General features: G+C 41.8%; 1 protein-coding gene and 1 long non-coding RNA gene across 10 annotated transcripts in view; one reads left to right on the top strand and one right to left on the bottom strand.

Annotated features, from left to right (window-relative positions):
* Positions 1-23456, top strand: part of LOC110501280 (collagen alpha-1(XVIII) chain) — a 177229-nt gene that overhangs the window by 110824 nt on the left and 42949 nt on the right. For 5 of the 9 annotated variants that reach the window (XM_090215271.1, XM_090215270.1, XM_090215269.1 and 2 more), the window contains 11 exons: positions 2994-3075; positions 14538-14659; positions 16228-16254; positions 17062-17268; positions 18007-18033; positions 18684-18746; positions 19249-19332; positions 19578-19628; positions 20271-20399; positions 20692-20754; positions 22909-22953. In XM_090215271.1, coding sequence (XP_090071397.1) covers positions 2994-3075; positions 14538-14659; positions 16228-16254; positions 17062-17268; positions 18007-18033; positions 18684-18746; positions 19249-19332; positions 19578-19628; positions 20271-20399; positions 20692-20754; positions 22909-22953 — 900 coding nt within the window. Of the gene's footprint in view, positions 1-2993; positions 3076-6970; positions 7034-14537; positions 14660-16227; positions 16255-17061; positions 17269-18006; positions 18034-18683; positions 18747-19248; positions 19333-19577; positions 19629-20270; positions 20400-20691; positions 20755-22908; positions 22954-23456 lie in introns of all 9 variants that reach the window. The other 4 variants (XM_021578715.3, XM_021578712.3, XM_021578714.3 and 1 more) reach the window with 1 other exon arrangement.
* LOC149972788 (uncharacterized) lies at positions 3865-7077 on the bottom strand. Its single transcript, XR_016490481.1, has 2 exons — positions 6950-7077; positions 3865-4055 (listed from the first exon to the last, which is right to left on the bottom strand). It is a non-coding gene; the product is annotated as an uncharacterized LOC149972788 (long non-coding RNA).

Raw genomic sequence — 23456 nt, 5'->3', positions numbered from 1 at the left:
GAAAATACCTAAAAAAAGAGTAAGAAATAAAAGTACCAAATAATTAATGAGCAGCAGTAAAATAACAATTGCGGGGGCACTGGTTAGTCGAGGTAATTGAGGTAATATGTACATGTAGGTAGACTTATTAAAGTGACTATGCATTATTTAGTAGGGATGTAGGGAACTATAGTGTATGTTGGGAATAGGGTGCAATTTGAGATGTAACCATCCACAGTGGTGTACTTTTAACATATGGTCAACATTGAAACCGAGTTATCTGGCTATTTCAAACTGTAGGGAGCTGTATGGGGAAGGGGTGGGTAGTGGGGAATGTATATGGCCGGTTTGGCTGTGGGTCATCACCTGGACAATGTCCTAAACTAACACGAGCATCATCTCCCCCACACAAACACACAGACGTGGACCATGCATTTTATGATATTACAATACCCTCTACAATAAGCAAATGTTGCAGCACAACCTCGAGCCTCCATACAACGGCACTGTCGGGGCACACCGGTCCAATTACAGTGGAAGACTAGGTAGACAGCCAGATGTGTCTGATCCAGCTCACGGCGATGATATCGCCAAAGTTCCTGTTTTGTTATTTTGACTGGTTTCTCAATCAGACTTAAAAGTTGAGAGAACAGGAATAGGGAGGTAACGGAAAGAGATGACGGGGGAAGTTGGCCTGTCTTTGGCCTGCCAGACCTTGTAGGTTCCACAGGGCTCCAGGTGCACAGGCCAACTTTGAAGCCTTGTGCCACTTCACACGGGCTTTCCATCCTCCCGACGTGTTTATTAGCATCGTATGGAACAGCTGTTACCCAACATACTGTTGACTTTGACTTTCCATCAAGTTGTTTCATTGCAACATATAATGCCTGTCTGACCAGATTGTCTGAGTTTTAGCCTGTCTGACTCCCGCTCAAGCTTGGGAAAGCAAAGAAGGAAACGCAGAGTTATCTGAGGAAACTTTCTGTTGTGCGACTGACGGTGGATTTGTGTGTGATTGAAGGACTTTACACAGTGCACTAAGGGCAGGATTTCACTCAAATCCGCACTGCAGAAAAAAGCGACAACATCGTTTCTGCTCCATTAAACAGCTTTTGGTAGAATGAGTTACCTACCGTCAAGCTTAAGAAAACTTGGAAACTCCCATTACGCAATTGTCTGGGTGAAAGTGCGTATAATTTAATATTGTGTGAGATTTGTTTTCTTTTAAGACTCAGCCCTGTGACAGTGAAGTAAACAGACTTCTTATTTCATTACATTTCTCACACAATTGTGTCTCGAATCTCATGTGGAGTCCGGGATTAGGCGTGTGTGTTTTCGGTGTGTGAATCTGGTCCTTGTGCCAACTTTACCTTGTTGCATCAGCTTTGTGGCCTAAATAGTTTTGTTCAGAGAACATATAGCAGACAAGTTTAAATCTGCATCGGGCAAAATTGGGCTTGTGCCTTCTATGGTTAAATTAAGTTGTGTTTTTCAAATCCATCACCACCAAGTGCCTCGTCTGTCCCCACCCTCTTCACTCCCACCTCTCAGAAACAATGAATGCATGGGAGTATACATGCAGGTCTGTTTTATTATACAGTTTATATCCCCTTGGATCTGTCATATAACAGTCACGAGTCAAATTCTTCACACAGTCAACTTCAGGCCCTACAAAAGGAAGAATGTTTGCCCACAGAGGAAACTGCTTAATTTTGTGAAGAATTACATACTTTTTATTTCAAATTGCACCCGTCCATCCATCTATCCATTCATCTGTCCCACCCAGTACTCCCCTCTCAGATTCCACAGGTGACAATGTGAGGCGTGTCACCTGGTGAAGAATGAGTTTAGAAAACGGGGGTGTTAGGTGTTATCTTCCTCTCACTGAGGGGGGTGAGTCTGGATATGGCCTCCCCTCTTGCCCTCTGCTGATTGTCCCATCTGTAGAGCGCTAGCAGTGATGACAGATCTTTGGCAGTCCTTCCTTGTCTCTACTCCCCAACACACACAACCTGACACTTACACTCAGACACACACACTGAAACATGTACACACACACACACACCCTGACACTTACACCCAGACACACACACTGAAACATGTACACACACACACACACACACACACACACACACACACACCCTGACACTTACACCCAGACACACACACTGAAACATGTGCACACACACACACACACACACACCCTGACACACACACCCTGACACTTACACCCACACACACACTGAAACATGTGCACACACACACCATCTCCTCCACTCTGACCACTATCTTAAGAGCTGGAGCCCAAAACGGGTCACATTCCTGTTGCCAGACATGTTCCTCCCAACCAAAATACCTGCTGCTTGGCGCCATCCCATCCGCTCCCAGTGGGAGAAAGTACACCCACCATCTGCCAACTCACTGTTGTATATTCATAATGGGTGCACATAAACTTGGCGCCACCATCACAGCTCTTTGCAACACCACTGTAGAGACTACCTCACAGAGGGGAAGAGAGAGTGTGTTTGCTTGGTAATCTGTATCAATTTGTTTAGGGTAAGCTAGCCCGAGAGGAAATTACATAATGGACACCGTCTAGTCTGTGCTAGTCTGCCAACCATTAGCACGTATGATTACGCAATAACAAAAATAAAACACAAAACATATAGTACATACAGTGGAGTCTGAAATTATTGACATCATACCCCCAAGGCTAATCTCCCCTGTTATTGGTAATGGTGAGAGGTTAGCATGTCTTGGTGTAATGGTCTTTGACCCTGACCCAGTTGGGAAGCCAACTTAGAGTTGTCCTTGGAGCTGGATGTATTTTTATGGTCATATTAGGTCATATTATTACCCCACAACAACAAAAACATGAACATGGTTTTCTTTGTTTAAGATCTACAAATACTCATGTGGGATCAATATGCACATTTATTTACCTTTGGAGCTCCGCTGGATATATTTTTATGTTTAAATGTTCATGTCAATGCGGTTTTAACGTCTTTCTCCAGACTACCCCTCCGTCGTCACGCCCGATTCAGCAGCCCCCAGTGACCCGGCAACAACCAGAGGTGTCTCCCAAGAAAGAGACTGGTGAGTTCAATAAGGTCATAGTCTAGATCAGGACTCCCCAGCCCTGTGTCTGGAAAGCTACCCTACTTTAGGTTTTAAACCCAGTTGTAAATAACTTGATTCAGCTTATCAACAAGCTTATTATTGGAATCAGCTGCACTAGCTTAGGGTTGGAGCGAAAACCTACAGGACGGTAGCTTTCCAGGAACAGAGTTGGAGAGTCCTGGTCTAGACAAGACAGCATGTTGTATGGGTTTGCAAGACCACTAGTCACATTGGTTGACTATTGTAGATGTGTTTGTAGCACTTTATAGTAATATAAGATAAGATGTACTTTATTATCCATTAACTTATAAAACAGAAATGTGTCTTTATACACAATCCAACCCCCCGAGCATCATTTATAAGACGTGTGATTTGTGTAACATGTGTAAGTCATTAACACATGCCTTATAAAAGTTATTATAAAGTGTTAGCAATGTGTTACATGCATCTGTATTATATTTTTATGTAGTAACAGTGGACAATTGATCAATATTGACATGACCAAATTTGACATGATGGTTATGATACTATGAGAAAAGTTCATGGTTACCATACCATATTCATGCTATGTGTGATGACACTTCATTTTCATGATTTAGGTAGACTACTGGTTATTTTCAGTTGTGAAAAGTAATTAAGTAAAAAATACTTTAAACTACTACTTAAGTATTTTTTTGTGGTATCTGTACTTTACCTTGTAATTTCAATTTTTGACAACTTTTACTTCACTATAAGGGCACACGGCGATACACAGGAGGCAGATGGTTGGAGTCTTAGATGTTTATTATTCCAAAAAGGGGTAGGCAAGAGAATGATCGTGTACAGGCAAAAGGTCAAAAACAGTTCAGAGTACAGTAGGTACCGAAGGGCAGGCAGGCTCGAGGTCAGGGCAGTCAGAATGGTCAGGCAGGTGGGAATGGAGTCCAGAAAACAGGCAAGGGTCAAAACCTGGAGGACTAGTGAAGAGTAGAGAAAAAGGAGTACATGAAAAAAACAACTGATTTGAGTTGACAAACATACAAGACGAACTGGCACAGAGAGACACGAAACTGGGATAAATACACTGGGGAAAATAAGCGACACCTGGAGGGGGTGGAGACAATCATAAGGACAGGTGAAACAGATCAGGGTGTGACACATCGCTACATTCCCAAAGAAAATAATGTACTTTTTACTCCATACATTTTACCTGACACCAAAAGTACATTTTGAATGCTTAGCAGGACAGACAATGGTCCAATTCACACATGTATCAAGAGAACAACCCTGGTCATCCTTACTACCTCTGATCTGGTGGACTCACTAAACACATATGCTTCATATGTAAATGATGCCTATGTTCAAATCCCTGAGCTGACAAGGTGCAAGTCGTTCTGCCCCTGAACAGGCAGTTAACCCACTGTTCCTAGGCTGTTATTGAAAATAAGAATTTGTTCTTAACTGACTTGCCTAGTTAAATAAAGGTAAAATAAAATAAATACATTTTTTTTAAAGTCACTATTGGCCTCATGGGGAAATCCATAGCGGTTTCCTTCCTCTTCGGCAACTGAGTTAAGGACACCTATACCTTTGTATTGACTAGGTGTATTGATACACCCTCCAAAGTGTAATTAATAGCTTCACCATGCTCAAAGAGATATTCAATGTGTACTTTTATTTACCCATCTACCAATAGGTGCCCTTCTTTGTGAGACATTGGAAAACCTCCCTGGTCTTTGTGGTTGAATCTGTGTTTGAAATTCACTGCTTGACTGAGGAACCTTACATACTTTTGGTCATGTAGTGTACAATTATGTGGACACCTGCTCGTCCAACATCTCTTTCCAAAATCATGGGTATTAATATGGAGTTTTGCTGCCATAACAGCCGCCACTCTTCTGGGAAGGCTGTCCACTAGATGTTGGAACATTGCTGCGAGGACTTGCTTCCATTCAGCCACAAGAGCATTAGTGAAGTCAGGCACTGATGTTGGGCGATTAGGCCTGGATCGCAGTCGGCGTTCCAATTCAAAGGTTTTCGATGGGGTTGAGGTCAAGGCTCTGTGTAGACCAGTCAAGTTCTTCCACACCAATCTTGACAAACCATTTCTGTATGGACCTCACTTTTGTGCAGGTTGGCATTGTCTTGCTGAAAAAGCAAAGGGCCTTCCCCAAACAGTTGCCACAAAGGAAGCACAGAATCGTCTAGAACGGCATTGTATGCTGCAGCGTTAAGATTTCCCTTCACTGGAACTAAGGGGCCTCGCCCGAAACCTTGAAAAACAGCCCTAGACCATTATTACTCCTCCACCAAACTTTACAGTTGGCACTATGCATTGGGCCAGTTAGCGTTCTCCTCTCATCCGTCAAACCCAGATTTGTCCGTCGGACTGTCACATGGTGAAGCGTGATTCATCACTCCAGAGAACACGTTTCCACTGCTCCAGAGTCCAATGGTGGGGAGCATTACACCACTCCAGCCAATGCTTGGCATTCACATTGTGGTCTTAGGCTTGTGTGTGGCTGCTCGGTCATGGAAACCCATTTCTTTAAGCTCCCGAAGAACAGTTATTGTGCTGACGTTGCTTCCAGAGACAGTTTGGAACTCAGCAGGGAGTGTTTCAACCGAGGACAGACAATTTTTATATTCTACGCACTTCACACTAAGTGGTCCCTTTTCTGTGAACTTGTGTGGCCTACCACTTCGTGGCTGAGCCGTTGTTGCTCCTAAAAGTTTCCACTTCACAATAACAACACTTACAGTGCAGCGCTAGAAGGACAGAAATTTGAACAACTGACTTGTTGGAAAGGTAGCATGTTGCCACGGTGCCATGTTGAAAGTCACTGAGCTCTTCAGCAAGACCTTTCTACTGCTAATGTTTGTCTATTGAGTTTGCATGGATGTTTGCCTGATTTTACGCACGTAAAATGTTTTCTATTTCTTTGTTTTTGGCCGTGTGTGTTTCCCAATCAGAGGCAGCTGTCTATTGTTGTCTCTGATTGGGGATCACATATAAGTTGTAATTTTCCTTTTGGGTTTTGTGGGATCTTGTTTTCTGTTTAGTGTTTCTGCCTGACAGAAGTGTGCGCTTTCGTTTTCACGTTTGTTATTTTGTGTTTGTTGAAATAAAAGAATCATAAACACTTTCCACGCTGCGCTTTGGTCCACTCTTCCTGCCACCAACGAGAGCCGTAACAAAATTAAAGGGGGTCCACATACTTCTGTTTATATAGTGTATGTGTGGGGTCCAGAGAAGAAGTGGTCATTCAAAAACCATGTTAAACACAATTATTGCACACAGTTGAGACCAAGCTTATTATGGCAAGTCTTTACTCCTGATCTTATTTAGGTTTGCCATAAGAAAGGGGTTGAATACTTATTGACTCACAACATTTAAGTTTTTCATTTTTTGTGAAAATTTCTAAAAACATAATTCCGCTTTGACATTATGGAGTTTTGTGTGTAGGCCAGTGACAAAACATCTCAAATTAATCCATTTTAAATTCAGGCTGTAACACAACAAAATGTGTTATTGAAGTTATTGCAATAGTGGTATTTAAACTGTAATTTACTCCGGAGGGTTAACTTTCCTGAGTGAAGGCAATCATGTTTACATTGACTGCATTTAGACCTTTAGACCACACTATAAATGTGACAAGTGAGAGTCGCCTAAACTGAAGTAGTGAGAACAACATTTTTAATTCACTTCCTTGCCCCTATCCAATCAATAAAGAACAATGAAACTAGCTTTGCCAACTATTGGGGCCATTATATGTATTTGTTCTCAGACTACAATTGGTATTGTAGTTCATGCCACAACAATGCACATTGACCCGTGTACCAAGAAATAGTGTAAAAAAAAGTGTCTTACTTGTTCTTGCGTTCTTTTCAGTCAATGTTGATGACACTGGCCGGTTTACTGTGGAGTCCAATCCTGGTGATCCAGGACCGCAAGGTGGGTTACTGAGGGCAACAGAACAGCTGGGGTGTCATCTCAATAGTCTGAAATGGACAGTGTAGCATGTAAATCTTGGTGGGGCTAACTCCCCAAAATGTTTTTAGATGCATGCCAGAAAATCCACTACACCACCCAACACAACATTAAACAATACATTAATTCCACTATAACGGTGTCAAATGGTGCCCACAATCTGTTAGGGTCTACATAAAGCCATCCCAACCACAGAGCTTTTTTTCAGCACAATGGAGTGAATGCTTACCACAGCTACACCTGGCTATTAGCGGGGCCTTGTCTGGCAGCGAAACAGTTAATTTAGTCTCATTTGCTGCCTTTTAAAAAACGTAGCTGATATGGCTGACTTGCTTAAACAAATGTGATTTCTACTGAAAATTAAGATGTACGAACTATGGCATAAGGGAACGATGAGCGGATAAAAGGCACTCCGTAATTTCGATGAAGACATTAATGAGCGAGCTAATACGGACATAGTCAATATAATTATTTGTTCAGCACTTTTGAAATGTACAGCGACAGAATTCAGAATATGGGCTGTTCTTACAGTAATCTCCCTTTACACCAAGTCAGAACCGTAGGATAAATAAAAGAGGCATATAAGCAGACAATGAATATTCGATGATGACATTTGTCTGAAACAGGCTATAGGCTGTGCACCACCAAGTCAGAACAGCAGGCTATGTTATGAGGGGGAAAGGGACCAAATTATTAGGGTGAGGCACATGGGCTACTAAAAGCTTACTACACAACATGCTGACCACACCAAAATAAATGTACACATACATGTTATTCAATCATTGCACCCACACTGCTCGCGCGAGCGTCTGTGTTGCCAAGCGCTAAAATAGAAGTCAGTTCTATTTGTGAGGCTGAACGCGGTGCAAGTCCTGCCTCTCCCATCTCCTCATTGGTTTATAGAAGCAGATACCCACATGCCATCTCCTCATTGGTTATACCCATATGGGTGATTGAAAGATGAACTGAGGGTGGTCGGTTATTTTGAAGGCAAACTGCAAATTCCACTATTGTGCCTTATCCTTATTGTGGCTAGCTTCACAATACATAACCCGGTCCAGTCGAGCCTCACTAGCCAGTTGAAGCTAACTGGCTGCCTATAACCTTAGGTTTGGCCAACGGGGTTAAGTAGCTGGCTAACTATTCGTTATTTATTATTTTTATGAACTGAAGTTCAATTTCAATAGGCGAACAACAAGTGGCAACCTAGCTAATACTTACTCACAAGGATTCCTATGTCATTGCTAAGAATACTGAAAATGACTGCAGTTTCTACTGGTCATTGTTTTCATGCTGGTTGTATTGGTGCTAGCTAGGTTCCAAGCCAAAACTAGCTACCCCAGAAGTTGCGGTCAAACAAATTATGCTTTATTACCAACGCGGTATTGTAAACACATCTTTCGTGAACTGTGTTTGCTTGTTTTCTTTTTTTTGTACAGCTTTGACAGTGCTACTGTAACGACCCAAATGGCATTTGAAAGTGTATGAATGTCATGAAGCTAAAAGCAGTGACGGTATTACTGTGTAACTCCGGTAGGGCAACATCCGAAAATGGCCCACTTGGTAGTGTGTACAGGTGCCCGACCAGTCGGCGAAAGCCAACATCACCCACGACAGAGAACAGTTGACTGTCAAGGGCAATGAGTTCCATTATCTTGGCTTTAATGGATTTCACCTTTGAGTTGTCTCGCTGAAATGTTCTTACTCTTTCAAATGACGGCTCAACTTTTTGACTGCTCCATCCACACAGCAGATCTTGTGGGCTATGTTAGGAATGCTGTGTTGCACCTGTAGCGCAACATTTCATGTGGCGTCATTACATCATGTACCTACGTTATAAAGGTATGCACGGTAGCTTTGACATCGGCGTTAAACTAGATATCAGGCCGATACCGATGTTGGCATTTTTAGCTAATATTGTCCGATTCCGTTATGTTCACCGATATATCATGCATCCCTAGCTGAAACACCTGCGGTTTGGTGCTGCTTTATTCAAGAAAGCAAAAAAGAGAGCATGTTGTATGTGGCTTTATTAACACAATTCATTTTTTTTATATTGTTTTGCAAACTGATATGTGATTTATTAATGCCAAAATAACATGCAAAACAGGCAAATATATAGACACTACCGTTCAAAAGTTTGGGGTCACTTAGAAATTTCCTTGATTTTGAAAGAAAAGCACAGGTTTTTTTTTACATCTAATTGATCAGAAATACAGTGTTAATTAAGTGTAAACATTGTTAATGTTGTAAATTACTATTGAAGCTGGAAACGGCTGATATTTTTTTTATAGAATATCTACATAGACGTACAGAGGCCCATTATCAGCAACCATCACTCCTGTGTTCCAATGGCATGTTGTGTTAGCTAATCCATGTTTATAGTTTTAAAAGTCTAATTGATCGTTAGAAAACCCTTTTGTAATTATGTTTGCACAGCTGAAAACTGTTGTTATGGTTAAAGAAGCAATAAAACTGGCCTTCTTTAGACTAGTTGAGTATCTGGAGCATCAGCATTTGTGGGTTCGTTTACAGGATCAAAATGGCCAGAAACAAAGCACTTTCTTCTGAAACTCGTCAGTCTATTATTGTTCGGAGAAATTAAGACTATTCCATGTGAGAAATTGCCAAGAAACTGAAGATCTCGAGCAATGCCATGTACTACTCCCTTCACAGAACAGCACAAACTAGCTCTAAACAGAATATAAAGATTAGTGGGAGGCCCTGGTGCATAACTGAGCAAGAGGACAAGTACATTAGAGTGTCTAGTTTGAGAAACAGACGCCTCACAAGTCCTCAACTGGCAGCTTCATTAAATAGTACCCGCAAAACACCAGTCTCAACGTCAACAGTGAAGAGGCGACTCCGGGACGCTGGCCTTCTAGGTGGAGTTGCAAAGAAAAATACATATCTCAGACTGGCCAATAAAAATAAAAGATTACGATGGGTAAAAGAACAGACACTGGACAGAGGATGTCTGCCAAGAAGACCAGCGTCCCGGAGTCGCCTCTTCACTTCATTTACAAAATTAACAATGTCTACACTGTATTTCTGATCAATTTGATGTTATTTTAATGGACAAAATGTTTTTATTTTCTTTCAAAAACAAGGAAATATCTAAGGGACCCCAAACTTTTGAACGGTAGTGTGTATACAGTTGAAGTTGGAAGTTAATGTACACCTTAGCCAAATACATTTAAACTCAGTTTTTCACAATTCCTGACATTTAATCCTAGTAAAAATTCCATGTCTTAGGTCAGTTAGGATCACCACTTTATTTTAAGAATGTGAAATGTCAGAATAATAGTAGAGAGAATGAATTATTTCAGATGTTATTTATTTCATCACATTCCCAGTGGGTCAGAAGTTTACATACACTCAATTAGTATTTGGTAGCATTACCTTTCAAATGTTTAACTTGGGTCAAATGTTTTGGGTAGCCTTCCACAAGCTTCCCACAATAAGTTGGGTGAATTTTGGCCCATTTCTCCTGACAGAGCTGGTGTAACTGAGTCAGGTATGTAAGCCTCCTTGCTTGCACACGCTTTTTAGTTCTGCCCACAAATTTTCTATAGGTTTGAGGTCAGGGCTTTGTGATGGCCACTCCAATTCCTTGACTTTGTTGTTCTTGAGTCATTTTGCCACAACTTTGGAAGTATGCTTGAGGTCATTGTCCATTTGGAAGACCCATTTGCGACCAAGCTTCAACTGATGTCTTGAGATGTTGCTTCAAAATATCCACAATTTTCCTACCTGTGCTTCACGGTTGGGATGTTGTTCTTCGGCTTGTAAGCCGCCCCCTTTTTCCTCCAAACATAGCGATGGTCATTATGGCCAAACAGTTCTATTTTGTTTCATCAGACCAGAGGACATTTCTCCAAAAAGTATGATCTTTGTCCCCATGTGCAGTTGCGAACCGTAGTCTGGCTTTTTTATAGCGGTTTTGGAGCAGTGTCTTCTTCCTTGCTGAGCGGCCTTTCAGGTTATGTTGATATAGGACTCGTTTTACTGTGGATTTAGACACTTTTGTACCTGTTTCCTCCAGCATCTTCACAAGGTCCTTTGCTGTTGTTCTGGGATTGATTTGCACTTTTCACACCAAAGTACATTCATCTCTAGGAGACAATGCGTCTCCTTCCTGAGCTTTATGACGGCTGCGTGGTCCCATGGTGTTTATACTTACATACTATTGTTTGTACAGATGAACGTGTTACCTTCAGGTGTTTGGAAATTGCTTCCAAGGATGAACCAGGCTTGCGGAGGTCTACAATTTTTTTTCTGAGGTCTTGACTGATTTATTTTGATTTTCCCATGATATCAAGCAAAAAAGGCACTGGGTTTTAAGGTGGGCCTTGAAATACATCCACAGGTACACCTGCAATTGACTCAAATGATGTCAATTAGCCTATCAGAAGCTTCTAAAGCCATGACATAATTTTCTGGACTTTTCCAAGCTGTTTAGAGGCACAGTCAACTTAGTGTATTTAAACTTCTGACCCACTGGAATTGTGATGAAGTGAATTATAAGTGAAATCTTTTTGCAAACAAAGACATTTTTGGAGTGGTTGAAAAACAAGTTTTAATGACTCCAACCTAAGTGTATTAAAATGTCCGACTTCAACTGTATATATATATTTTTTTAACTAAACAGGTAAGGCTCAACGCAGGTGGGTTTTTGCCTGGAATTACAGGTCGCCACAGGAAATAGTGATTGGGTGAGTGATTGGAAAAGTGATTGGGTGAGTGACTGACTTTTTTTCCTCATGGATTTTCAGTGACTATAGACAGCTAGAGATGCATTTGGTTTGCTAGCAACAACTTGAATGAATGTTATACACTTAGCATATCTCTTGCATTCACAAATTCACTCTGGCTATCTACTCCAATTTCCAAGCACTCTCTTCTCTTGATAATATGTAAATAGCCTAACCAGCTCTGCTGCGGCAAGTAAAATGGGGGGGGAACACTACTTCACCGCAAAATCTACAGGAAGAGCTTGAAAAATCAAGCCCCTTGGGTTCTGCCATAGATTTACAGTGAGGTGTTCTCTCATTTGTGTCTGGACGTAGCTAGCTAGCCAACTTTAGCCAGTTAGCTTGAGTGCTTGGTTGGGATAAGCATGCGTTGGCAGACAAGCTGCAGAAGGACGAGTAGGCTTCAATTCCCCATTGTTTATCAGTGCAATTTTGACGGCCAACTAGATGAAAAAGTTTTGTGTTTATCGTATGTTTCTTAGCTAGATTTGATCTCATCTTGCTCTAGCTAGCATTCGTTGTTGATCTTGTTGTTGCTTATGTGTATAACTGAGGGAGCGCCTACCTTTTCATGGTTTATTGATCAATATGACTGTAAAGTTCTCAAATGTAAGAGGACTCCCGTGGTGTTTACATATTTGCAGAAATTGATTTTATTTGCAAAAATCGATTGTAGCTTTTGGCGAATGCGTATTAATGATCTAAAGTCGCACTGTTGCAACTGCCTGTAAACACACAGTCCAGTTCAAAGTGAATGATGGCAGCGCCGTGTGGCAAATGGCTTGTTTGTATAAAGGTCTTCTGTAGCTCTGATTGGCTATAGCTCACCAGTCTGTGTTGACTCTGGTCCTGGACAAGATGCATGTTTTTATTTGGTTTTATTTACTGCAGTGTCTATTAATTGTCCAAACACACTGCCGCTTTCACAATGCCTTAGTATACGTAATTCCCAAAAATTGTAAGAATATATGAAAACAACCATATCCCCAAGTGGTAGCTTGTCAGATTTTATTTTTAAGTGTCATATTCTTCCCAGGGGTGTATATGAACAGATTTTAATACAAGTTCATGTTGCTAAAATGCTGTCAGTTCCACTTTAAATGCAACAGTGTTTCACACGTAAGTTATTTTCAAAGAGATGGCTAACAACAACAAGCACGCTGCAATAAAAAACACAGTTCCACTCACCAGATGATGATCACTTGAAACTTAGGTTATTCTTGAAAAGAAAGAAGCTAACAAATAACATCAGAATTTCATGAAATGATTGCTAAAATTTTAATTAAAAAAAATCCTCCGCCCCATGGCAAAATGTGTAGAATTGCAGCAAATTTGCTTTAAAACAGTGAAGTTTTCTCTACGCCACATGGTAAAATGTGCAGAATTTCTGGAAATGAACTTTGTGATAACAGTTGCTGCAGCCCCTGCAACCGCTGCAAACTACTGACAAGAAAAGCTATCTAGCTAGACCGTGGGAAAACTACTGCTCGCTATTGCACAGTGACCTGTTGGCCTTCAACAAGGCGAAAGTTTCCATACATTTTTTGTAAAAAAAGGTCCCACTCATTAATGTCAAAATGTGTTTGGTTATTTCCAATGTCACCACTAAATTTTGCCCCAATACTGTTGAATGGCAGATACCTTTATCTAGATTTTGATGGCCTAACCAATGACTGCCTCAGCTAGCTAGATTATATCTGAATGTCTAAAGAATCCATATGTTGTTCTGAAATATGAATACAGAAATACTGGACATTTTGATCTCTTATTATGGTGGTTATTTTGGTAAAATTACAATCATTGTCTTGAATTGGACTTGCATTTTTCTGGTCTCGAACCCCTTGTCCCCCTCCCGGTCTTGATCTTGACTCGGTCTCGGACCCCTTGTCACCCCTCCGGTCTTGGTCTTGACTCAGACTCGATTTCCTCCGGTCTTGGTCTTGAATCAGTCTTGCTTTGGATGGTCTCGAACACAACATTTACCAGGAATTTGCTTTTATCTCCACATCAGTGGTTAGAGCGTTGGACTAGTAACTGGAAGGTTGCAAGTTCAAACCCCCGAGCTGACAAGGTACAAATCTGTCGTTCTGGCCCTGAACAGGCAGTTAACCCACTGTTCCTAGGCCGTCATTGAAAATAAGAATGTGTTCTTAACTGACTTGCCTAGTTAAATAAAGGTTAAAAAAAATGATGGGATGAGGACTAGGCCAAACATGGATTTACCAGGAAAGATGATGGGAAACGATGTGCATGCAGTTGTGGAATTTTGTAAAAAAAAAAGAAGAGAAGGAAAGAAACATTCAAACTGAAAGAAAGGCTAAGCGCCCTTCAATGGGGTCCCCCGTTTCCCGCCAAAAAATGGGCCAGGATTGTGTGTGTGTGTGTGTGTGTGTGTCTCTCTCTCTCTCTCTCTCTCTCTCTCTCTCTCTCTCTCTCTCTATCTCTCTCTCTCTCTCTCTCTCTCTCTCTCTTAACTCTGTCAAGAAGGTTATGACCATATCCAAGGCTTTTCAACAACCTATAAATTACAGTCGGTAGTAAGGACACAAGGATGCTCTGGCCAACAAACGACAAAGCCATTTCCTGCCAGTAACCTGGGGAAGGAAATGTTGGTTTAGGATAAGGATGCAACCGTTCATCATTTTGTAAACATTTATTTTCAGGGGGTAATAACTTTTGCCTTTCTTTTTCTCTATCTTTCTTTTGTTTTCAAGGCCCAGGTGGATCTAGAGGAGAGAAGGGTGACAGAGGAGAGAAGGGAGACAGGGGTCCTTTCGGTCCAAAGGGAGATTCTGGGTCTGAGTCGGGCACACGAGGAGGGGCACGTGGAGAGAAGGTGCAGACTTGTTGAATCATTTTAAACAAACAAAATAGATGACACATTCATACAGTGTACTAATTAAAATTCCACGAAACAACATTGTTGGTCTTAAACTTCAATGAAAAAACATTATGGTGTGTTCAAGATGACAGACCAAAATGTCTATTCATTTTCTATTTATTTTCTATTGAAGTCTATTTTTACAGCACCTTTCATATACCAAAGCAGCTCAAGAAGCTTCATATGCTCTAGGTGCATTAGAACCTGAGTTCAATATTCATATTGTGAAGTGAATACAGGATAAACGCTGAGTGTAACAAAAAATATTTTGATGACATAGGCTGACCAGGTGAATCCAGGTGAAAGCTCTGATCCCTTATTGATGTCACTTGTTAAATCCACTTCAATCAGTGTAGAGGAATAGGAGGAGACAGGTTAGGGATCTGATCCTTTTTTTCAATTATCACCCAAAATGACATATCTAACTGCCTGTAGCTCAGGAACTGAAACAAGGATATGCATATGACTGATACCATTTGAAAGGAAACACTTAAGTTTTTGGAAATGTTGAATTAATGTAGGAGAATATAACACATATGATCTGGTAAAAGATCATTCAAAGAAGACATTTTTTTATTTTATTTATTTGTACCATCTTTGAAATGCAAGAGAAAGGCCATAATGTATCATTCCAGCACAGGCATAATGTAGATTTTGCCCAATAGATGGAAGCAGTGTATGTTAAAAGTTTTAGACTGATCCAATGAACCATTGCATATGTTCAAAATGTTGTTCAAGTTCATAATTGTGCACTCTCCTCAAACAATAGCATGGTATTATTTCACTGTAATAGCTACTTTAAATTGGACAGTGCAGTTAGTTTAAGAAGAATTTAAGCTTTCTGCCCATATCATATATGCTTATGTCCTGGGAAAATGTTTTGTTACTTACAAACTCATGTTAATCACATTAGTCTATGTTAGCTCAACTATACCGTGGGGAGGACACCGAACCTGTAGAGGTTAATTAATGAAGGATTTTTGAGCCTTGAGACAATTGAGACATTGTTTGTGCATGTGGGCAAGAAAAAATGTTTAAGTGCCATTGAATGGGATATGGTAGTAGGTGCCAACCGCACTGGTTTGTGTCAAGAACTGCAACACTCCTGGGTTTTTCATATGTGTATCAAGAATGGTTCACCACCCAATGGACATCCAGCCAACTTGACACAACTGTGGGAAGCATTGGAGTCAACATGGGACAGCATTCTTGTGGAACACTTTCGACACCTTGTGGAGTCCATTCCCCAATGAATTGAGGCTTTTCTAAGGGCAAGAAAACAATACTAGGATGGTGTTCCTAATGTTTGTTATATTCAGTGTATATGTTATTTCTTAACCACTTATTCTCAATGCTCAATGTCACAACACTTGCTAGATGTGGAAGGATGCTTTTTGAAAGAACTCATATAGGGACCAGGTGAAGCCTGCACCCATACGTCTTATTGCTCTCAAACACACCAAAATTGTTTGGTCATATACATACGTAGATACTAAAATGTTATTTTATGCTTTTTCCTGCAGGGAGTGCCTGGAGAAAAGGGAATGAAGGTATGTTCAAATTATCTATTATTATCACCTTGTTGTGGTCCCAAATACAGTTGAATGCTCCCTCAGGTTTATTATTTATTGTCTGGTCGAAGACCTTAATGTCAAAACGTTGCACAATAAAACTGCACGGGCATTCAACAGAAAGCAGGTGTCGGGATTTTTTTTACCTGGTTCTAATCCAGGCTGTATCACAACCGGCCGTGATTGGGAGATACCATGGGGCGGTGCACAATTGGTTTGGCCGGTGTAGGCCGTCATTGATAATAAGAATTTGTTCTTAACTGACTTGCCTAGTTAAATTAAGGTTAAATAAAATTAAAGTATTTCTGACTTTACTTGTTGTACCGTGCACCTGCAAGTTACTGGATGTGTGTGTACACTACTTCTTAACCTGATAATAATGAATGGCACTCCAATTGTCGTGTTCATGTGCGGGTCTTTTGTATTTTATTATCGGTCTCCTCCATAACTTTTGATATAATCTCATTATGATCAGTCAATGCATTTTGATCAAGATGTAGTGACTGAATGTTGAAATTAGTTCACCTTCTGAACTGCAACAAATGATGACAACTCCCACCATTATCATCTTCTTTACTATCTTTATTTAAAGTCACATTTACATCTAGTATGTGCAGCATGATGTACTAATTACTCTACCCATATTGTTATGAACAACACAACCAGTTTTATTTTTAAAGGTTGTTCCTGAAGCTAACATAATGCTTTCCCGTCTCCATACCAAGAGGGTATTCTTTGGAAACAATAAAGATGTATAACTTTTTGAATGTCCTATTGTCTCTGTAGGGAAAAGCAGGCTTCGGATACCCTGGGTCGAAGGGCGACCCCGGCCCCGCTGGTCCCCCCGGACCACCAGGCTCCCCGGGGCCCGCGGCTGAGGTGGTATCACGTGGCGACAGCTCCGTGATTCAGACGGTTGCGGGTCCCAGAGGACCAGCTGGAACTCCGGGACCTGCAGGCCCTGAGGGGCCCGCAGGAGCCGACGGAGAGCCTGTGAGTTGCCTGCCCTGACCTTCCACCTCAATACCAGCAGAGGGCAATCAATAAGAAAGTTATTCAGTCAGCCGTGATGTGATTCTCCATATTTATCCCACTGCACTTGCACGCTCCCCGTCATGGATTTAAAAGCATTGGATTGGGGTAAACATTGGCCCAATGGAGTTTCAACCATTATTAAATCCATTAGAGGGAAAACATCCTACTGTGTCCAACCTAACCTCGAACGCTTCGGAAGGTTACAGCTCTCATGGTCACTTCGGGAGAAGTATTGAGAATCGGAACGTGGCCACAGTAGGATGATTTAAGCCTTATGGGTAATCCTATATCTGTGCCTATGGACAACTTCTACCTGGAATAGTGCTTAGCGTTTATGGCCAAGTGCAACTAACAGGTATAACTTAATTATTTAGTGACATCTTAGACCAGGATATATTTTTTTCTCTTCTTGATAATAAATAGCCATACTTTATTAGACAAGTTGTAATTAATGGATTGCATAAATTGGAAAATATAAAGTAATGCGTGTACTACCATGAGTTTTCCATTCATATAACCTGTACAACCTGTGCGGGTGATCTTAGTGCGTATTGATGGTTTAACACCTGGAGATAAAATGGTGGTCAACAGTGGTTGCAATTAACCTGTTGTGTCTTCAAGTTTTAAATTATTTCCTTTTTGATCAGTGTCGTAGACCATACTTTTATTTATGTTTTATTTTCATCCTCTTCACAGGGTGATCCTGGTGAAGATGGTTCTCAAGTAAGTTGCAAAAAAGCGGAATTACATTTTTGCCAGCAGCACAGTTAGTCACTAATGCTCTGGATGACATGAAAACAACCTAACCAGCTCTGCTAGGGTGAGTAAAATGGTTAGAGAGAGGTGTTCTCTCATTTGTATCTGGAAGTACAGTAGTTAGCAAGTTAGCCAGTTAGCTTGGGTGCTTGACTGCTGTTATGAGGTCAGAACGCTCTGTTCAACCCTACTCCTCGGCCAGAGCGTCCAGTGTGTGCTCTGAATGCTCCGAAAGCGAAACGCTCTGAATTTACGAGCTGACAATCTGACAATGCTCTGAATTTATGAGCGCACTCTGGCACTCCAGATTTGAATTTAGGAACACACCCGAAATCCTAAGATGTCTAGCTAGTTATTTGTTATGCTAACAAGCTAGCAAGAGGTTGCATAGCAACAGCATCAACTTCCGGTAGACGCTAGTACGCTCAACTGAAGGGATAACGCTCGTTTACAGTATACTAAAATTAGCTAATATTATGTAGTATATACTCATTAAATATGTAGTATACAGTATGTTATTATGGGTATTCAAACACAGCTTAGGTTTAGCATCTTTAAGTGCCAGTACTTGTATTTTTCAAGATACTAGTCAGCTCTCTGGTCTGTCTCTTACCCAGGGCCTTGTTGGACCGCCAGGCTTCCCTGGAACCCCAGGAGACTCTGGGCTCAAAGGAGAGAAGGTACTAAATGCTGTCATGGCATGACATTGTTGTTTTAAGAAGCTGGCATAATGTAACCTGGTCCCAGATAATTTTGTGCTGTATAACCAACTCTTATGGTCGTTTGGCAAGACACTGAACATAGGAGTTATCAAGAAAACACAAACAGATCTGGGACCAGGCTATGCATTATGCAGCAGTCATCAGTTGCAGTCTGTTATCCTTGGATTGCCTTCCAATTGATTATTGATTGAAATGTTTCAAACACTGCTTCAGATCTTGTGTAAATAAACACATGACCATATTGAGATGTACCCCTTGTTTGTGTCCCAAATTGCACCCTATTCCCTTTATAGTACGCTACTTGGGCTCTAGTCAAAAGTAGTGCACTATGAAGGGAATAGGCTGCCATTCGGTGCGCCGCCCATGGCTAGGTTATTCAATACAAGTTTATTTGTCCCCTTAGGGCAATTACTAGCTAATTACTAATGCAGTCAATCGTTCATGTGTGTCTGCTCCACAGGGTGACCGTGGTGAGGGCCAGCCGGGCCCCAGTGGACCTCCCGGACCCCCAGGACTCCCAGCGCCATCCAGTCATGACCGGCCGGTGAGTCCACATTGACCTCAGTCATTTGTTCTAGTTATGTATTTTCTACAACCACTTGCAGCTAGCAAAGGACACTGAAACCAACACAACAGGGTTGTTGATACCAAAAATTGTCAGTTGAGATCAACAAATCATATTTTAGCTAAATTATTTCAGATGGGAAGAAGGGGCCAAGAGAGCTACTGTAGTTGTGGAGCACATGACTTCTATGACGTCTGTGAGCTATTTCACCTTCTTTGTTTCAGACCTTTGTGGACATGGAAGGCTCTGGGTTCCCTGACTTGGAGGCTCTTCGGGTAGGCCCACTTTTCTTATATTGGCTCCACTCTATAAGCAAAAGGGCCATATATTGCCTTGTCATCCAACACTGGTTCAGGTGCAGTTGTTAGGAGTGTAGGGTCAATTTGCCCCTAGATGCTGGTCTTTGGTATTTTTTTGCATTTTCCCAACTAATGGTTAAGATTAGGATTGGAGGAAGGGAAGCTGATCCTAGATCTGCACCTAGGGGAAACTTCATCCCAGAGCGTTGTTAGGGCTCCACTACACCTGTATAAACAACCCAAACTCTGTACATATTGTTTTATGTATTCGCCTGACAAAACATCCAACTCAAGGAGCGCACAGCGTCCTACCTCAAATTGGATCCCGTCTTGAGCTGTGAAATGCATTTGAAGGAATTTGGAAAGGCCTTGATTTACTTAGCCGATGTCAAGCTGAAACTATTACAAACTAGGGTTCATGGATTTCCGTCAGCAGTTCACTCTGACAAAAATGTATTAATTAGTTTATTTTTATTTGACTAAATTGACTGAGAATTGTACATATTTTTTTGCAGCAACAGTTGTAGGAGAACAGTTGCAGGAGGAGGAGAGGAGTTGAATGGGCTAAAATGAAATATGCAATAGTCATGATTCGTGATGTATTTTCTGGGGTGGTAGGGACTGCCTGGTTTGCCTGGCCCTCCTGGACTCCCCGGGGCCCCAGGTCCTGCCGTTGTTGGTACAGGGCTCTCTAGCTCGTTTGGCCCCCAAGGTCCCCCAGGACAAGATGGTGCCCCTGGTCAACCGGTAGGTCCTATGGAGATGGACCCTTCTCTCCGTTTGTTTGCCTTTCATGTAACATACCACAGTGGAACCATAATAGTCATAAGCGTTTGATTGTGTTTTTATCCATGATTATTTGGAATGGATGTGCTGTGCTTTATCATCATGTAAGAGGGAAGGTGACCTATCTGCAGTGAAAGGACCATATGAGTAATCAATTGACCCACCACACTGCTGACAGTGTGCAAAGTGTAATGATTATGATGATGATTAAGTTAATAAACATAATATTAAGTCCTAAACTTGTGCTTTGTAGGGGTTACCCGGCCCACCTGGTACTGATGGTCGCCCAGCAGTTGCAGGGGCCAGGGGAGAGAAGGTGACTGAAAAAACACAAATGATTCTAACGATCAAGTTCTTTCCATCTCTTCATCATGGCTTCTTGTGTCATTACCAAATGGCATCATTGATTGTTTTCTGAAGATAAGTACCTATGGGATTTGAATGGGATCAATTCAAGTTGATCACCTCTACATTCGGAGTTGCAATCTACTGTGGAGATAGCCTGCAGAGTTCTGTAATACTATCCAGGTCTATGCCCAAACAGTTTGAGCTTCTACTTTTAAAAATCCATCTCTCCAGAAAAAGTCCCTCACTATTAATGCTTGTTATAGACCCCCCTCAGCTCCCAGCTGTGCCCTGGACACCATATGTGAATTGATTGCCCCCCCATCTATCGTCAGAGTTCGTACTGTTAGGTGACCTAAACTGGAATATGCTTAACACCCCGGCCATCCTACAATCTAAACTAGATGCCCTCAATCTCACACAAATGATCAATGAACCTATCAGGTACAACCCCACATCCGTAAACATGGGCACGCTCATAGATATCATCCTGACCAACTTGCCCTCGAAATACACCTCTGCTGTTTTCAACCAGGATCTCAGCGATCACTGCCTCATTGCCTGCGTCCGTAATGGGTCCGCGGTCAAACGACCACCACTCATCACTGTCAAATGCTCCCTAAAACACTTCTGCACGCAGGCCTTGCTAATCGACCTGGCTCAGGTATCCTGGAAGGATATTGACCTCATCCCGTCAGTAGAGAATGCCTGGTTGTTATTTAAAAGTGCTTTCCTCACCATCTTAAATAAGCATGACCCTTTCAAAAAATGTTGAACTAAGAACAGATATAGCCCTTGGTTCATTCCAGACTTGACTCCCCTTGACCAGCACAAAACATCCTGTGGCGTACTGCACTTGCATCGCATGCAGGGGGTGATTTCTTGCTCCACCTCTACGCAGATGACACCATTCTGAATACATCTGGCCCTTCTTTGGACACTGTGTTAACAAACCTCCAAACGAGCTTCAATGCCATACAGCACTCCTTCCGTGGCCTCCAACTTCTCTTGAATACAAGTAAAGTTAAATGCATGCTCTTTAACTGATCGCTGCCCGCACCCCCCTGCCCGATTAGCATCACTACTCTGGACGGTTCTGACTTAGAATATGTGGACAAATACAAATACCTAGATGTCTGGCTAGACTGTAAGCTCTCCTTCCAGACTCATATTAAGCATCTCCAATCCAAAATTAAATCTAGAATCTGCTTCCTATTTCGCAACAAAGCCTCCTTCACTCATGCTGCCAAACATACCCTCTTAAAACTGACTATCCTACCTATCCTTGACTTTGGCGATGTCATTTACAAAATAGCCTCCAACTCTCTACTCAGCAAATTGGATGCAGTCTATCACAGTGCCATCCGTTTTATCACCAAAGCCCCATATACTACCCACCACTGCGACCTGTATGCTTTCGTTGGCTGGTCCTCCCTGCATATTCGTTGCCAAACCCACTGGCTCCAGGTTATCTATAAGTCTTTACTAGGTATAGCTCCATCTTATGTCAGCTCACTGGTCACCATAGTAACACCCACCCGTAGCACGCACTCCAGCAGGTATATTTCACTGGTCATCCCCACAGCCAACACCTTATTTGGCCTCCTTTCCTTCCAGTTCTCTGCTGCCAATGACTGGAGCGAATTGCAAAAATCACTGAAGTTGGAGACTCATATCTCCCTCACTAACTTTAAGCATCAGCTGTCAGAGCAGCTTACCGATTGCTGCAGCTGTACACAGCCCATCTGTAAATAGCCCATCCAACCAACTACCTACCTCATCCCATATTTGTTTTTCTGCTCTTTTGCACACCAGTATTTCTACTTGCAGATCCTCATCTGCAAATCTATCACTCCAGTGTTAATTGCTAAATTGTAATTACTTCACCACTATTGGCCTATTTATTGCCTTACCTCCTTACTTCATTTGCACACACTGGATACAGATTTTTCTATTGTGTTGTTGACTGTGCGTTTGTTTATCCCATGTGTAAATCTGTGTTGTTGTTTTTGTCACACTGCTTTATCTTGGCCAGGTTGCAGTTGTAAATGAGAACTTGTTCTCAACTGGCCTACCTGGTTAAATAAAGGTGAAATTAAAATATTTAAAAATTCCCCCTCTACAGGGTGACCCAGGTGAACTCGGTCTTCCGGGAGCAGTTGGCGCAAAGGTGGGTACCGAGCCTTTTACTTTACCTTGTCAAAGACTCCATTGAAAACACAGAAGTCAGATTTGAAAACATACAGTGTTCTACAAGGGCTCCTTTCTACAAGGTCCACAAGAACACATTTGCCTCCATCATCCTTAAATGGAAGAAGTTTGGAACCACCAAGACTCTTCCTATAGCTGGCCAAACTGAACAATTGGGGAGAAGGGCTTGGGTCAGGGAGGTGAACAAGAACCTGATGTTCACTCTGACAGACCTCCACAGATCCTCTGTTGAGACAGGAGATACTTCCAGAAGCCCAACCGTCTCTGTAGCACTCGACCAATCAGGCCTTTATGGTAGAGTGGCCAGATGGAAGCCACTCCTCAGTACAGAACATTTACTCAGTACTTTTTTGAAGCACCTTTGGCAGCGATTACAGCTTAGAGTATTCTTGAATATGACGCTACAAGCTTGGCACACCTGTATTTGGGGAGTTTCTCCCATTCTCTGCAGATCCTGTTAAA

This window comes from Oncorhynchus mykiss, chromosome 22, assembly GCF_057628025.1.
Source record: "Oncorhynchus mykiss isolate SJ-2025 chromosome 22, ASM5762802v1, whole genome shotgun sequence".
Taxonomy (NCBI): Eukaryota; Metazoa; Chordata; class Actinopteri; order Salmoniformes; family Salmonidae; genus Oncorhynchus; species Oncorhynchus mykiss.
Note: the sequence above shows the minus strand (reverse complement) of the source record. Positions and strands in the feature narration are given on the sequence as shown.